At 43.5% G+C, this 18,584-nt stretch overlaps 1 protein-coding gene across 1 annotated transcript in view; it reads right to left on the bottom strand.

The window, feature by feature from the left end:
- LIN37 (lin-37 DREAM MuvB core complex component) overlaps window positions 1–18,584 on the bottom strand; it is a 63,784-nt gene that overhangs the window by 15,476 nt on the left and 29,724 nt on the right. The window contains 1 exon segment of the mRNA XM_086769426.1: window positions 5,172–5,303. Within this exon segment, the coding sequence (XP_086625552.1) occupies window positions 5,172–5,303 (132 nt within the window).

Here is an 18,584-nt window from a genome sequence, read left to right as displayed (position 1 = left end):
TTCTATATGATCCCAAGTTTTGGGCTAGGATTCAAAGGGCTATTCCCTGCTTCTCATGAGAAAACAGCCAGAATGGCTTAGTAGTATCTGGTAACCCCAAGGCAGGGGCATCCATTAGCTTCCTCTTCAGTTGCTGGAATGCTTTTTCTGCCTCTCCATTCCAGGTGAGGTCTTTTGGATTAGGTTTCAACAGTTCATAGAGTGGCCTTACCAAGAGTCCATAGTTATATATCCATAGGCGAGCTGTCTGTGGTCAAGGAGTCTGACAGATGGCCTCCTTTCTTGCTGTTCCTAGGGTCCTTTGGCCAGCAGTTATCTCGTATCCGAGGTAAGTCACCTGCCGCTGAGCCACTTGTGCTTTCTGTGGAGAGACTCGATAGCCATTAAGTCCAAGGAAATTTAGCAGTCCATATTATACATAGTTCTTTCATCTCAGTGGCTATCAATAGGTCATCTACATACTGTAATATTATTCCATTTCCATGTGGTCACTCCCACCATTCCAAGTCTTTAGCTAATTGGTTTCCGAAAAGAGTGGGGTTATTCTTAAACCCCTGTGGTAACACAGTCCATGTTAATCGTGTCCTTCTTCCAGAATCGGGGTTTTCCCATTCAAATACAAACAGCAACTGGCTTTCTGGGCTCAAGGGTAGGCAAAAGAAGGCATCTTTCAGGTCCAATATGGTAAACCAGGACAATTCAAGTGCCAATTTAGTTAATAATGTGTATGGGTTTGCTACAACAGGATACAGATCTTCAACGATTTTATTAATAGCTCTGAGATCTTGTACTATTTTGTAACTACCATCTGACTTTTTGACTGGTAGAATGGGAGTGTTATATTCTGACTCACACTCTGTTAACAGCCTGTGTTTGATAAACCGGCTGATTATTGGTCGAATTCTTTCCCTATCTTCTGTCCTGAGGGGATATTGTCTGATTCTTACAGGCCGCACTCCTGGTTTGAGTCTGACTACTACTGGGGAGGCATTTTTCGCTTTTCCTGGTATTTCTGAGGCCCATACCCCTGGATATACTTGGTTCTGGACTTCCTCAGGTATTCCTGAGCTAACAGGAGTATCTATATCTATGAGGGCCAGACTCAAAAGTTCAATTAGCTGGTCATCTCCCACTCGGAGTTCCACTTTTCCTTTTCCAACTTTTATTTCCGCCTTTAGTTGTTCCAATAGGTCTCGCCCTAATAGGGGTTTTGGTGAGTTAGGCATATATAAAAATTTGTGTATTCCCAATTGTTTTCCCAATTTAAATTTAAGAGGTTTCAAAAAGTACGCCTTCTCACTTTGGCCAGTAGCTCCCCTTACCGTTACAAAGTCATCATCCATAGGTGTTAAAGCTTGGTTTAAAACCGAAAATGTTGCCCCGGTGTGATGGTTTAGCCCAAATTATCACACAGTTTCTCGCTCCCCCTCCCCCTCCCCAGGGGGATGGGGTAGAGAACTGGGAAGGAAGGGGGTTGATACGAAGACAAGAAGATAATTTACTAAAATAACAAGGGAAAACTACAATAATAACAGAATATAAGGATATTAAAATATATAAAATGAGCGATGTATGTTTTCTCACCACCCGATGTCCCAATGACCGATACAGCCCGTCCCGAGCAGCGATCACGGAAACAAACCCGAGCAGCAAGCAAAGGAGCAAAAGGGAGCCAGCAAGGTAGAGGGAACAATGCCAGCAAACGAGGGAGAAAGATGGATGCCAGGAAGGCAGATACCTGCCTTGGCCAGTCCCCACTTATATACTGAGCATGCCATTTATGGCATGGAATACTCTCTTTGGCCAGTTTGGGTCAATTATTCTGTCTGTCTTTCTCCCAGCTTCCTGCATCTGCAAATTAGCAAGACTTGGAAAGCAGGACAGTGTCCTTGGTCTCATTCACAACAACTGGTATCATCAGGGTGTTTTATCAACATTCTTCACACATGAAATCCAAATCACACCAGCTACTGAGAGGAAAATTAACTCTATCCCTGCCAAAACCAGGATTTCCGGTATCAGCTAGAAATTGTATATTCTGTTGTTGTTTCCCTAGCTTCAATATAACCAGTGGATCTGCTAGGGCAGATTCCCAGGTCCCCATCAATCTTCTTTGACGTGGGTCTGTATCCTTCCTTTCCCTTTTCTCTTTGGACATTCACTTTTCCAATGGTCCTTTTCCAAAGGTCTCCCGGGTCCCACACCTCTAGATCTCTGACTATCTTGTAATGCTGCTACCAGCATCTGTTTATCCTTCCTCTGATCCTCCTCTTCTCTATTGTTAAACACTCTCCAAGCTTCATCTAACAGAGTCTCCAAATTTCTGCTCTCTGTTGGTCTTAATTTCTGCAACTTCCTCCGAATATCACTTGCTGACTGTCCTATAAATAGAGACACTAACTGCTGTACTCCTATTTCCGACCCTGGGTCCAGAGGAGTCTGTTGCCTCCCTCTGGCCCCACCCCCTCCCTGAGGGGTGCCTGCACCACTATCTGTTCTTTCTTACTTTGGGTGCAAGAGGATACTGGACTATCTGGAGGGGCTTCCGAATTGGAACCTTCATTTCCTCATTGTTGTGCTCCTACCGGTGGTTTATAATGCTCCGGCAGGTCTCCCATCCCAGGACCCCTTATTTTCCCCAACTTTGTACATCTCTGCCCTATGCTGCATGCCGAGCAACACCTCTTTCCTTTTCTTCTCCAAAGCCATCACCATTGGGTCCTGTGGGGGTGCTAATCCACAGTCCGTTTGATATTCGGGATGATTTCGGAGGGTGAAAAAACATGCCCGCATACAAGACCTCATCCCATTTCCCTTCTTTCCTCAAAAACAACAACAATTGCAACAAGGTATTATAATTCAATGTTCCGTTAAAGGGCCATTTCTCCTCATCATCTAATTTATACAAAGGCCATCATTGATTACAATATTTTATTAAAGTCTTCTTGTTTACACTTCACCCCAGCGGCTCTCCTATCTCCTTCCAGTGAGCTAAAATGCAGCCCAGAGGGCTCCTTTTCACTACTCTGCCGCTTTGCTTGCCTCCCATAACAGACACTCTGCTTATTCTTCAGCCAAAGAATACAACCTGATTAAATTGACAACAATAATACCTTAGCCAAGGCCAACGATGCAAGGGCGTACTCGCCCCACAGCAAATGCACCTCAATTCAAGACAATTGTTGAGACAAAATTCATGTTTCCCGTTAAAAGAAATAACATACTTATGACACTTCAAACACTTAGCGCGAACAAACAAGCAACAGCGGGCAGGCACTCGTCCATGCTCCACACCAAATGAACCCGGCACTACTCTGCTCTACACTTCCTCCCATATACCAGTGGCATTCTTACTGATTCCTTACATCTTTTAAGTTCCCACTGAATACCTGCTTAAGCTGGCCTGAACGCTTGATCCTATCCCAGTCAGACCAGTTTCCTTGACATTCACCACACAAAAATAATCCTCAAACAGTACCTCAATGTTCTATTTACAACCAAAACATTCAAAAACATATATTGGGTTGCATGAAAAATCCTTATGCACATGTACAGGACAATAAAGGGTTAACAATCGGTTCAACTAACACAGCCTACACTTGTCAGATCAGGACTCCACACTCCCTCTGAAGTCAGACTGCGTCTCACTCACCCAAACACTCACCCAGCTTACTTCAGATAGCAACATAAAACATTAGCAATACAATAAAACACTTATCCCACAACCCGCGGTACCGGACACACAAAACTTCTTAAGTAGACAGCCTATAACGACTATCATAAATCAATTACAGCTGCAATTATATAAATTCCAATTCCCATGGGTTACAGTAGACAAACGATAGCTATCCCACACAGGGCTCCCACTATTCCAGTGAGAAGCACTGTCCTAGTTCAGCCCTGATCAGGACCAGACTATGCAGTCTCTCTCTCACTCCCCCCACCTTCCGAGAGAACAGGGAGAGATAATATAAGGAAAAATGGCTCGAGGTTTGAGATAAGGACAGGGAGAAATCCTTAAAGTTACCGTTATGGGCAAAACAGACACGACTTGGGGAAAACTATTCATTTATTACTACAAACAGCAGGATAATGAGACAGAGAACAAGATAACCTCCTCCCACCCCTCCCTCTTCCCAAGCTTAACATTATCTCTACCACCTTCCCCCACCGAGCGGCACAGGGGGGAAGAGGGAATGGGGGTTGCGGTCAGTTCATCACGCGTTGTTTCACACCGCTGCTTCATGGTCAAGGGAAGAACTCCTCGCATTCCTCCTCTGCTCCATCGTGGGGTCCCTCCCACGGGCCACAGTCCTTCGTGGAACTGCTCCGGCATGGGTCATCTCTTCCACGGGGTGCAGTCCCTCTAGAACAGCTGTCCCAGTGGGCCCTCCGCGGGCCACAGCTGCCTTCAGGCATCCACCTCCCCCGGTGTGGGGTCCTTCACGGGCTCCAAGTGGATCTCTGCTCCTCCGTGGACCTCCATGGGCTGCAGGGGGACAACCTGCTCTACCATAGTTGTCACCACAGGCTGCAGGGGAATCTTGGCCAGAAGCCGCATTACTCCTCCCCCTCCTTCTTCACTGACCTTGGCGCCTGCAGCCGTTCCTCTCACAAGAAATTCTTCACAACAGGCTGGCAGATGCCTCTCAGGATCCTTTTTACATCTTATTCACTTCTCATCTCCTTTCCACTTCTTGCAGCCGGGCCGGGCCGAGTCAGGCCCAGTCGGCCGCCTGGCAAGAGGCCAGAGGGTGAGGCCTGCAAGGCCCATGAGGCCTGTGCCTCCCCCTCTGCGCCTCTGCCCCCGCTCAGCTTCTTCACATCTTCTCTTCTCTTACTTTTTTTCTGTTTTCCCCTTCTTAAATATGTTATCGCAGAGGCGTTATCAGGGAACATTCTGCTACCAATTGGCTCAGCCTTGGCCAGCAGCGGGTCCGCCCTAGGCCTGGCCGAGTCCACTGAACAAAGGGGAGCGACTTCTAGCAGTTTCCTATAGAAGCTACCACCTTAGGCCCCCCCTCACTAAACAAAACCACAACAAGCACTCAGTTCACTACAGGGACCCACGTACTGCCCTCAGGGATTCCCGCAGTCCCCCCCCGGTCCGGACTACACAGGGGTGAGCAACAGCTCCTTTCCCTCGCGTAGGAGGTCTCCTCACGACTTACAGGTATCCCCTCTCTGACATATCTGGTCCGCTGATGATGGTCCTTGTCTACTCCCGCCATGATCGGGCGAGGGAGGGAGTTCTTCTGAGGAAGGCTCGGGGCGCGCCAAAGACGTCCCCCTCTCAGCCGATCCTACGGTCGAGCAGAGAGGGTCCCATCTAGGTCGCCAAACTGACACGCGGATCAAACTCTACAACTTGGAAAGAGTTATAAAGCAGGCATGTTTATTTGGCACCAGGTGCGTGGGGGATCGCTCCTCCAAAAGCACGCACACCGGCAGCACATTTTACCAAAAATGTATACGGTGCAGGTATACATATTCATAGGATTGCACAATACAGACATAAGTGAGGTGGGGTTATTAAAAAAACACTTGCGTTAGCATTTCAGATCTGTCTCTGGTGGTCGTTTACTTCTTCAGGGGTCTGATCTTCCTCTAGATGAACTTTAGTCATTCACCCATGCTCTCCTTTCACTTGGGGATTTCAGCAGTTTCCCGACTTCTGACCGAATCTGTGGTGGAACTAACATTCCGTCCTTTGCTAGACATATTAGTCCTTGACAAATACCAGTTTCTTGACACATACCAGTCCCTGATAAGCTTAAGTGAGTTTCAAGGCAAACAGGATTGTTAGGCATTCTCTAGCAGACAGTTAGTCTCCTAAATCAAGCAATATTTAGCAGACAGTTAATTCCCTGTATCACCAGCCGCTTACCTTCGTCAAGCGAGAGGTAACTGTGGCCACAGTGCGCTTCCTTTCTGCTCAGTTCCCGGGAGATCTTCTGAGTTCAGCTAGGCTACGCCACCGGATCGACAGTTAGTCGTTGTTGTGCCCCACGTTGGGCGCCATTTGTGGCGTATGGACACACGGACTAGACTTATGGAGTAAGCGAGACCCTGTTTATTTTTAAAAGTGAGTTTTTATACGTTTCTCTTCTTAAGCATTACCTTCCTTACTTCATTCTTATCCAATCAACCGTTATGCCACATACAAGCTTACCCAATAAAATTACTAATCACATGTTATACATATTCATGATTGCTAAGCAAAACTAAGTTTCACTACTTTCTAGTAATTTTCCACTACAGCATTCTTCTACTATTACAGACATAACAACTCCAGCAACCTTCTTATCTACAAAGCCAGTTTTTTGCGAACCTCTGTTGAAACAAGTCATAAATTCTGCTATGTCTTGTATCTTAAAGCTTCTCTTCTCACTCCCATGGCTTTCTTCCCATGAGCATGATTGTATCCTTCTCCCAAGGTTGGTTTCTGTTCACTGATGCTGTACTGGCTTGAGAAATACCCACACTTGGTCCTCTTTTAACCCTGTACCACCTGGTGTATAAAGTGGACTGTCTGGCATCACCAGAGGAACAGGATATGGGGGTAGGACTGGTGCAGTAGCACCAGGTACTAAGCTTGAGTACAGAGATTTAGGTGCTGCAGCTAAAGTTTTATTAGAATCCTTATTTTAATTTTTATCTGATTTCATTTTTAAAAAGTTTGATCTTTCTTTTTGCATTATTATTTTGCAAGCTAGCTATAATAGATTTCTGTTGGTGATTATTTGCCTCCTCGTCCTGCAAAAACCAAGCATCCATTTGTCTCAGTTTATTGTCTTTGTGAAGGTAGTTTGTTAATTTGTCCAGGTCAAAGGTTTCCTTGTCTGGAAATTGCAGTTCTAGTTTGACTTAAGTATAGCACTTCCACTGGTGGACAAGTTGAACCAATCGCTTGCCCCCATTTTTTCCCAATCATGCACCGTAATTGTGGCACACGGAGCCTAACAGGCTTTTAGGATCCTGACAGGAGGAACCTTGACCCATTTTCCCAAGTATTTTTTTTTACTTTTCTCAGTGAGGGAATACAAAGCTAGGGCCTATGGATGGCAAAGGGATAGGAGGAGAGATTCGGGCACCCCCAAGAAGACAGAGCTTTGACTTGATCCCCTCAAAGCGAAAAGCACTTAGACCCTACTCTGATTCGGCTTCTGGGTCCTTATAAAACTGAGGGAGCATGAAGCTAAGGTCTGTACATGGTAAAGGGACAGAAGGAGAAGTTCAGCAAAGGGATAGAATAGGAGGTTTGAGTGTCCCCAAAAAGACAGAGCTTCAAATTTATCCCCTCAAAACTTGGACTCAAACAGGAGACAACTTGTCGTTACCCACAGAGATGTCTCCAGAATGTGACCCGAGCTTACATAGAATCATAGAATAGTTTGGGTTGGAAGGGACATCTAGTCCAACCCCCCTGCAAGAAGCAGGGACATCTCCAACTAGATCAGGTTGCTCAGAGCCCCATCCAACCTGGCCTTGAATGTCTCCAGGGATGGGGCATCCACCACCTCTCTGGGCAACCTGTTCCAGTGCTCTACCACTCGCCTTGTAAAACAATTTTTCCTTATTTTCAGTCTGAATCTACCTCCCTCTATTTTAAAACCATTAGCCCTTGTCCTATCACAACAGATGCTGCTAAAGAGTTTCTCCCTGTCTTTCCTATCAGCCCCCTTTAGGTACTGGAAGATCTCCCCAGAGTCTCCTCTTCTGCAGGCTGAACAGCCCCAACTCTCTCAGCCTGTCCTCATAGGAGAGGTGCTCCAGCCCTCTGATCATCTTCGTGGCCCTCCTCTGGACTCGCTCCAACAGGCCCATGTCCTTCCTGTGTTGGAGTCTCCAGAACTGGATGCAGTACTCCAGGTGGGGTCTCACCAGAGCAGAGTAGAGGGGGAGAATCACCTCCCTCGACCTGCTGGTCACACTTTAAATGCAGCCCAGGATGCAATTGGCTTTCTGGGCTGCAAGGGCACATTGCCGGCTCATGTTGACTTTCTCGTTCACCATCACTCCCAAGTCCTTCTCCTCAGGGCTGCTCTCGATCCATTCTCCACCCAGCCTGTATTTGTGCTTGGGATTGCCATGACCCACGTGCAGGACCTTGCACACTTGGACCTTGCAGGACCTTTCAGAACTCTCAAACTCAGCCTACTCTCATTCAGCTTAAAAAAACTCCAACAACTCTTAATTCTGTTTCCCCTTAATTTTCCCCTTTTCTTTATATTATAAGCACAAAATAAAATAACATAGGGTCTGCTTACCGCTGATGTGACATTCAGCCAGGAAACATGATAGGGAAGAAGACCATACACAAGTGAGATGTTGAAATGAGGAACTCTTACCTCTTGTGGTGGTGCCATGTTGGGTCTCCCCACTGGTTCTAGTCTGGTTTCTTCTGCCAGTGTGCAACAATCTCATTTCTGACATCAAACTGTAGAGGAATTTTTATGGTATCCCTTGAGGCAAATTAAATACACATTTATGCTTAAATCTAAAGGAAAGAATTAATGAACAATGCATTGGGCAGAGTCCTACCACAATAAGCAGTTCTTCATGAAGTCTGAAAAGATGCATCACAAGCAGATTCCTTATATGCACTTGCTGTGCAGTTTTGGTTCGTTCCTCCTTTTTCAGTCATTTAAGTTGTACTAGTTTTGGTTGAGATAAATTTAAATTTTCTTCATTTTCTTCATATGGGGCTATGTTTTGGATTTGTGATGAAAACAGTGTTGATAACACAGGGATGTGTTTTAGTTACTGCTGAGCAGTGCTTACACGGAGTCAAGCCCTTTTCTGCTTCTCACACTGCCCCACCAGCAAGTGGGCTGGAAGAGCACAAGAAGTTAGGAGGGGACACAGCCAGGACAGCTGACTCAACTGATCAAAGGCATATTCCATACCATATGACATCACGCTCAGCAATATAACCTGGGAGGAAGAAGGAGGAAGGGGAGGACATTAGGACTTATGGTGATACCCTAACGTCAGCTGAAAGAAACTCTCTAAGACTCAATTTGGAGTTTTAGAAAGCAGGCATTCTTTTATTGCAGCACTGGATGCACGGGGGGGATAGTTCCTCCTAGTGTGCACACCGAATGCGGTTTCAGTCAAAATTTATATTGTTCTCTTACATACATATGTAATAAGTTTTCTGAGAAATCATTAGTATAGTCATCACATTTCTTGGAACTATTCAGCATATTTAAATGTCCTTTGCACATGTGTAGTGAAATGGGTCTGTGGTCCTCTGGGGGTCTTCGGCGGTCTCTGGTGGTCCCTAGTGGTTGCTGAAGAGCTATCCTTTAGTGTCTTTTCCATACACTCTGAGTCCTTCTTCCATATAGGGTCTTGTCTTGACTCATAGCTCTGCTTGCAAATTTCTTAAACTTCTTATCTTGGTTTCAGTTAGTGTCTGGTGGTTTATCTGTACTCCTTCAGGGTGTGCCAGTCACAGTTGCGAAAATCATATATTTGGCTTATCTCAGCACCTCCTGGAGCATCCTGAATATACTTTGTTTTGTCACATGTTAAATTTTACAACTCTGCTGTTCCTTTTCTCAAGGTTATTTACATTTTCACACAAGGATCACATTGTTATAGTGATTACAATTGGAACACATCATTCATGAACTTGGAGCTAACTATCAATTTGCTCTTTTAGTCTGGTATCAATGGTGTTTGTTTTCTCAAGTAACTGATATGCTTGATGAAGCCCTGCTTTATTGGAAATGGCTAAACTTCTGCCTGCCAATGGGAAGTAGTGAATTAATTCCTTATTTTCCTTTGCTTGTGTGCGTGGCTTTTGCTTTGCCTATTAAACTGTCCTTATCTCAACCCATGACTTTTCTCACTTTTGCCCACCAATTCTCTCCCCATCCCACTGATGGGGGAATGAGCTGTGTGGGGCTTAGCTGCCTACCGGGGTTAAACCACAATGCAAGCTTATCGTAGTTTAGCCCCGATCGGGACCAGACTACGCAGTCTCTCTCTCACTCTCCCCACCCTCCAAGGGAATAGGGAGAGATAATATATGGAAAAAGGCTCGAGGTTCGAGATAAGGACAGGGAGAGATCCTTAAAGTTACCGTTATGAGCAAAACAGACTCGACTTGGGGAAAACTATTCATTTATTACTAAAAACAAACCAGGATAACAAGAAAGAGAACAAGATAACCTCCCCCCACCCCTCCCTCTTCCGAGCTTAACATTATCTCTACCACCTTTCCTCCCCGAGCGGCACAGGGAGGAAGAGGGAATGGAGGTTACGGTCAGTTCATCACACATTGCTTTATGCCACTCCTTCCTCCTAGGGGGAAGAACTCCTCACATTCCTCCCCTGCTCCAGCATGGGGTCCCTCCCACGGGCTACAGTCCTTCGTGAATTGCTCCGGCGTGGGGGTCGTTTTTCCATGGGGTTCAGTCTCTCCAGAACGGCTGCCCCAGCAGGCCCTCCATGGGCCACAGCCTCCTTCAGGCATCCACCTGCCCCAGCGTGGGGTTCTGCACAGGCTGCAGGTGGATCTCTGCTCCTCCATGGACCTCCATGGGCTGCAGGGGGACAACCTGCTCCACCATGGTCTTCACCACAGGCTGCAGGGGAATCTCGGCCAGGAGCAGCATTACTCCTCCCCTCCTTCTTCACTGTCCTTGGCGTCTGCAGCTGTTCCTCTCACAAGAAATTCTTCACAACAGGCAGGCAGACGCCTCTCAGGTTCTCTTCACATCTCATCTCCTCTCCACTTCTTGCAGCCGGGTTTAGTTGGGCCCAGTCAGCTGCCCAGAGAGAGGCCAGAGGGTGAGGCCTGCAAGGCTCGGCACCTCCCTCTCTCTGCCCCCGCTCAGCTTCTTCACATCTTATTCCCTTTTTTTTTGTTGTTTTTCCCCTTCTTAAATATGTTATCGCAGAGGCATTATCAGGGAACATTCTGCTACCAATTGGCTCGGCCTTGGCCAGCAGCGGGTCCACCCTAGGCCCGGCCAAGTCCACTGGAGAAAGGGGAGAAAACTTCTAGCAACTTCTTACAGAAGCTACCACCGTAGCCCCCCCTCACTAAATAAAACCAGAGCAAAGCTATTATAGGATTTTTTTCTTACAATAAAACATCTCTATTCATAAAAGATGTTCACATGAGAACTTTTTTCTGGAATTTTAGATAAAGGCAAGGCCATTCAGATAGGGTAATCTCAATACCAAGTGGGAGCTGCCCGCGGGCTCCTCTGTTACAATGAGCTGGTTGAGTTTATCCTGCGGCCAAGAGATTTGTGCAACACAACACAGGCCTGAAGGCCACGCTGTACGTGCAGCACAGCGCAGCAGAGCACAGGCCTGGGCCTACTCAGATTAATTATGTGAATCACTGACTCCTCAATATACAACGGTCGCCTGGTTAGAATCACTATGCCCCCTTTCAAGAGCTCCAACACTCATGAAAGTCTTTGCTGTCTCTGTTTTCTGATGCTGAAAAGGAACTAGTATATTGCTGCCTCACAGAAGTCTGAAGTCCAGAATTTGTGCAGACATTGTAGGGATCCAGAGTCTTTGTCAATCCATATCCAAATGTCACCAGTTTGAGAGCTGAGTTCGAAACTTGACAAAGATAGAAGCTTGCAAGAGTTTCTGGTTTTCTTATTTTCAATTGAAGCAGGAAAAAAAAATTCTTTGTGTCTCTTCCCATTGTTTAGGAAATAATAGAAAATGAAGTTTCCTTTATCTTTTTAGAGTTTTAAATTTGTTGCTTCTGTTCTTGTTCAGGTTGGGATTTATTTCAAATAATATGCTATTCCTTTGTATATTTGTCACCGAAATTGGGAATCAAACTCCTTAATAGCAATGTGGCATTAAGAAGCAGGCATTTTTATTGCGGCGCCAGATGTACCTAGCGTGCATGGCGGTCTAAAAATCCAGACAGAATATATTCAGTAACTTCATACATAATCATTGTTACATGACATAAATGTTGAAAATTAAATATCAGTATGAGGTGATTCTTGCTAACTGTAGAACTGTAGTCACATAGGTTAAATTTTATACGAAATCTATTTGTCCTTAGAGGGAGTGGGACCCTAGAGATATTATAATACGCATTTGTTAGAAGCTAGCCTAGCATATCTTTAATACAATGGTAAGTCCCAAACACCCCAAACACCACCTGCAGAAATAGGCCCTGAGCCATCACTTTGGAGCCAGGAAAATCAAGGAGCATCGCGACCTGTTCTCAAGACCATATATGGAGATTTCAAGGAGGAGTTTGACCAGCAAATTCGAGGAGGGGGCGTTTTGACGACCGCCGAGACCACCAGAAGACCCTCGACTCAAAAGACTGGGCATGCGCAAGTGGGTAGGGAAATGATGTAATGGTTTCTCAGAAAATTTATGTTTATGCATATTATTTCTTGGAATTTAATGAATATGTATAATTAATGTGTATTTAACCCGTGCTGTTGATCAAATGGGTGCGCACGCTAGGTGGAGCGATCCCCCGTGCGCCCAGCGCTGCAATAAAGGAGTGCCTGCTTCTTAACTTCTCATTGCTGTTAAGGAGTTTTATTCCGGATTTCGGTAACAGTTTTGGCGACCCAGATGGGACCTTGCGAGTGAGACTGAACGAGATCGAGTGTTGATCGAACTCCAGCCGGCACCGAGGTATTCTCGGGGAGACCCATCGCTCTCGACTCACAAAGCTCCTCGCAACGTTCCCTGGAGAAAAGGGTAAGGCACTTCTTCTTTGAAATCTGTCTGGTTTGGATAGCCTGCCCGTAAGGCGCGGCGAAAGCTTCGCAGGGTTGGGGCTCAGAGGGTACCCGTTTGGTTTGGAAGCCTAGGCGCCTGCCCGTAAGTCATAAGCGAAAGCTATTGCTGGGTTGGACATTTTTGTATTTGGGACAATTGTCATTTGCATTTGTTTGGTTTTTGTATTTGGGACAATTGTCATTTGCATTTATCTGGTATTTGGCATTTAGTCTAAATTGTTTAAGAGTGAGAGTATGGGGAGTATTGGTAAGATTTGTACATAGCTTGGAAAGGGGCCCCAGGGTGTTTTAGAAGTGATTTACAAGCTGGTAATTGTTGCTTCAGTGCGTTTTTGTTTTGTTTTGGTTTGGTTTTTTTTTAAGTCTGTATGCATGTGTTGCAGTGTACGGGACTTGAATGATATACAGTATTGCATTTGGGGTTTTAAACTTTTCTTGGTGACGGGATTGACTTTGTTTGTAGAACAGTGTTATTGTCTTTTTGGTACCAAAAACTCCTTTGTAAAATATGGGAAAACACATATCTTCTATGTCTACCTCAATGGTAAGGGAAATATTAATGAAGTCTCCACTGGGATGTGTTCTTAAACATTGGGAGGATATAAGGGGAGACCCAGTAACTAGAAAAACAAACAAAAAAAAAATTGATACAATATTTTACAGTTGATGTTATCTTGTAGAAGGGAAGGAAAGTGAGATGTGGTCCCCGATGTTGATTTGTTCTTTACTTTGGGAAATCATCCCAAGTGGCAGAAAGATTGCAGATACGTCCCCAAGGATCCGATGGTTTTGGCATAAAAAAAAAAAAAAAAAAAAAAAAAAAGGAAAAAGGTTGAAAAGATCCTGGCTTGTAGTATAGAAAGTGATGTTTAAAATGTGGAACTGAAGAGGAAAACATAGAATTCATGTGTTAAATTTCTGTGTTAAATTTCTGTATTATCTTTATGTGTTGTCTGGAAGTGTTGATGCAGGTTTAACAAATGAAACAGCAGAAAAAGGGGCCAGAACACCGAACCCCTGGTGGGAGCTGTAGAGTGGGACAGTTGAATGATGAGGGTTTCAGTCCTATTGCAGGGAGAACTGGAAGCTGACAAGACCAGATAGAACAAGGAGCGGCTCAAGCCTTGCCCCCCTACCACTTTGACAAGCAGTAGGGGAACAAACCGGGGATGAGATCGGGGTGTGGTAGAGGAATGGATAAAATAACTGCAGTAGGAGAGAGATTGGGAATATCAGTGTGCAAAGTGTGAAGCATGGTGGCACTGGAAAAATGAATGTCCTTATTCTGAAAAAGAAAAAAAAAAAAACTGGCAGCACAGCAGATGCCTGTGTCAGAGGTGCAAAGAGGACTGGGGGAGAATTCCGCAGCAGAACCCCTGGTTACAATCCAGCTGGGGACCCAAACCATGGATTTTCTATTTTGATACTGGAGCTATTCATTTTAAGTACTGGTAGAAGAAAATTGAGTAAAAAGTATGTAGACAAAATTGGTGCCACAGGGAAAGCTGAAAATAAATTTTTCATTCAATCCTTAACTTTAAGTTGGGTAAAAATGGGGAACTGGCCAATTTTTATATATACCAGAGTGTCCTGTTGCCTTATTGGGGAGAGATTTATTGAGCAAATTGAAAGCACAAATTAATTTTTAAAACTGTGACATTCAATTAAATATACCCTAATCAAAAGCCAGAGAGGCAAGAATTTTTATGTTGCAGACAACTTCAGAGCCATATGAAATCCCTCAAGAAGTGGACAATGCAGTAACCCTTTGGTGTGGGCTGGCGAAGTTCCCGGACATTCAAAAGCAGCAGAACCGGTAAAGATTTTTCTAAAGGAGAGCACCAAACTGGTAAGACAAAAACAGTACCCTTTAAAATTAGAAGCTAGAAGAGGCCTTGAGAAAATGATTGAAAATTTTTTTAAAAAATATCGACTATTAGTCGAATGTGAATCAGAATTCAATACTCCCATTTTACCTGTGAAAAAGCCAGAAAGTGAGGAATATAGGTTAGTACAAGATTTTAATAGCAATAAATTTAATAGTTCAAGATATTCACCCCTTAGTGGCAAACCTGTATCCTTGCTGACAGCTTTAAAAGAAAATCGCAAGTGGTTCACTGTATTGAACTTACAGGATGCCTTTTTCTGTATTCTTCTTGACAAAAATAGTCAGGCATATTTTGCCTTTGAACTGCAAAATCCCACAACTGGGCAGAAGACTCAGCTCACCTGGGCAGTGCTACCTCAAGGATTTAAAAATAGCCCAATGATCTTTGGAAATCAATTGGCTAAGGAATTAGAAACATGCAAAATAATTTATCCTGAAAGAACTGGTGTTGCAATATGTAGATGATATTTTAATAGCCACAGAAACCAGAGAAGAATATTTCAACTTGACTACTAACCTGCTAAATTTCTTGGGCCAAAGTGATAACAGATTTTCCAAGAAGAAAGCACAGATTGGAAAAGAGACTGTCATGTATTTGGGATTTGAAATCACACAGGGACAAAGACAACTTGGAAATGAGAGAAAAGAGGCAATTTGCCAAATGCCGGAGCCAAAAGGAGCTAAGGAGCTGCAAACATTTCTGGGAATGGCTGGCTGGTGTCACCTGTGGATTAAAGGAATTGAAGGAGGGACCCCTTGTGTGAGAACCTGAAGCTCGAAAGGCATTCCAGAATGTAAAGGTAGCTCTGATGTTCACTCCTGCTCTAGGGTTGCCCAATTTAACCAAACCCTTTGAACTGTTTGTTCATGAAAGACAGCACTCAGCTCTCAGAAGAATCCTTTCTCAGAAAAATGGAGAATGAAGAAGACCGGTTGGTTATTTCTCCAAACAATTGGACAATGTTAGCTAAGGATGACCAGGTTGTCTATGGGCTGTAGCAGCAACTGTCCTCCTGACTTAAGAAGCTTGTAAGCTGACAACGGGACACCCAAGAACAGCTTATGTACCGCATATGGTACTTTCTGTTCTGGAACAGAAAGGAGGACACTGGTTATCCCCAAGCAGGATGCTCAAACATCAAATTGTCCTGTTGGAACAAGATGATGTCAAATCGAAAACAACTACAACAATAAATCCTGCCATCTTTTTAAGTTCAATAGAAGAAGAAGTTCTAAGTTATGACTGTCTACAGACCATCAAACAAGTTTATTCCAGCAGAAGTAACAGAAGAGTGAACATACCTGACCCAGAATTCGAGATATGTACTGATGGAAACAGCCTCATGAGAAATGGAAGAAGATTGGCTGGATATGCAATAACAACAACAAACTCTGTTATTGACACAAAGCCGCTCTCAGTGAACACCTCAGCACAAAAGGCGGAATTGATAACTAGCCCTCATAAAAGCCCTAAAATGGACAGAACATAAAAAGTGAATATATGGACTGATTTAAAGTATGCTTTTGGAGTAGTACATGCCCATGGAGCCACATGGAAAGAAAGAGGAATGCTGACAGCACAAGGAACATCCATTAAACACCAAGAAGAAATTCTGCAATTGCTCCAAGTGGTGCAGAAACACAAAGAAGTTGCAATAATGCACTGCAAAGCCCACCAATTTGGGAATTTCCCAGTGAATATTGGAAATAAATTAGTCAATAAAAAGGCAAAGAAGAGAGCAGAAAAAGGCATCATGACAATAATACTAGTTAAAGAAGTGAAATTTGAGCAACAAACCCCAAATTACAGTAAGGTTGATTTGGAATTAGCTAAATTAATTCAAATAAATATGAAAAATGATCATTAGTCCTAAAAATCAAGTTGTGGTCTCACCACAATCAAAGCTAAAAGCATAGAAAAATTCATTGGGAAACAGAGGCAATGATCAGTGATTTAAGAAGACAGGTGATTAGTGTTAGGATGATAAAGCTAATAAAATCAGTAACAAAAAGTGTGAAACTTGTTTAAAGAATAACCCGAGAAATATTAAATAACCACCCCCAGGAACCATATATATGGGAAACTTGCCTGAAAATTATTGGCAGATTGATTTTTCAGAATTGCCACAACAAAATGGATATAGATATCTATTGGTATTAGTAAATATGGCCAAAAGATTTTTTTTCCTGTCGCACCAATAGGCAAGAGAAGTGGCTAAAAATATGTTAAAAGAAATAATATCATGGTTTGGAATCCCCAAAAGAATATAATCAAATAGAGGTCCTCATTTTGTGTCTGAAATTATTCAAATATTGAGGAAAATTCTGGGAATCAAATTGAATTTACACACTCCTTGAAGGCCACAATCTAATAGACAAGTAAAATTTGTCAGAAAATATCTTTAAAATGGCCTCATGCTCTTCCTTAAGCACTTCCGAGAATCAAGATTCAATCCAGATCTAGGACTAAAATTAGTCCATATGTTAACGTATGGAAAATCTTATCAGACTCTAACGCTTGTTCAAAATGTGACTGCTACTGGGGATAATGAAATGGAATTGTATTTGATATCCCTTGGAAGAACTCTGATATGGATATGGAACTGCCACAGAGCCTCTTTCTTTAGATTCCCCAGTTCATCATTTTAACCAGGAGATTATGTGTACCTGAAAATTTGGGAATCAGAAACTCTCAATAAAAATGGAAAGAACCATATCAGGTGCTTCTAGCAATATATACAGCCCCTAAATTTGAAGATATTGATTCTTGGATTCATTATTTGAGAGTCAAGAAGCACAGCCTCCAAAACAGAAACAATGGATTTCTAAAGAAATATGTCATTTAAAGTTAACAGTCTCTCATTTTTAATGAATTAGACAAAATCATATCAAAATAATGAAATCTATCAAAGGAATTTTAGTAGTAATGCTAATAATACTTTTTGTTTTACTGATTATGGAGATTAGTTATAAGTAAATGAGACTTATTGAAAAAAATTAAATAAGTCTCAAAGGGGGGAAATGTTACATGACATAAATGTTGAAAATTAAATATCAGTATGAGGTGATTCTTGCTAACTGTAGAACTGTAGTCACATAGGTTAAATTTTATACGAAATCTATTTGTCCTTAGAGGGAGTGGGACCCTAGAGATATTATAATACGCATTTGTTAGAAGCTAGCCTACCATATCTTTAATACAATGGTAAGTCCCAAACACCCCCAAACACCACCTGCAGAAATAGGCCCTGAGCCATCACTTTGGAGCCAGGAAAATCAAGGAGCATCGCGACCTGTTCTCAAGACCATATATGGAGATTTCAAGGAGGAGTTTGACCAGCAAATTCGAGGAGGGGGCGTTTTGACGACCGCCGAGACCACCAAAAGACCCTCGACTCAAAAGACTGGGCATGCGCAAGTGGGTAGGGAAATGATGTAATGGTTTCTCAGAAAATTTATGTTTATGCATATTATTTCTTGGAATTTAATGAATATGTATAATTAATGTGTATTTAACCCGTGCTGTTGATCAAATGGGTGCGCACGCTAGGTGGAGCGATCCCCCGTGCGCCCAGCGCTGCAATACAGAAGTGCCTGCTTCTTAACTTCTCATTGCTGTTAAGGAGTTTTATTCCGGATTTCGGTAACATCATCAACAATTCCCGGAATATTGATACATAGCCATCAGTTTTCCTAGAAATCTTTATAATATTCCCCACCCACTTGTGCATGCTCAGTCTTTTGAGTCGAGGGTCTTCTGGTGGTCCCGGGGGTCATCAGAACACCCCCTCCTTGAATTCGCTGGTTGAGCTTTCCTTAAAAATCTCCATATATGGTCTTGAGAACAAGTCATGGTGTTCCTTGATAGTCTTTATTTACAAAGTACTGGCTCAGGACCTGTTTTACACTCCATTCTTTGAGGCCTACCTTTGTTTCAC

Source organism: Chlamydotis macqueenii, chromosome W (assembly GCF_036417535.1).
Source record: "Chlamydotis macqueenii isolate bChlMac1 chromosome W, bChlMac1.mat, whole genome shotgun sequence".
NCBI lineage: Eukaryota > Metazoa > Chordata > Aves > Otidiformes > Otididae > Chlamydotis > Chlamydotis macqueenii.
The sequence above is the reverse complement of the archived record's forward strand: the minus strand, read 5'-3'. Positions and strand labels throughout refer to the sequence as shown.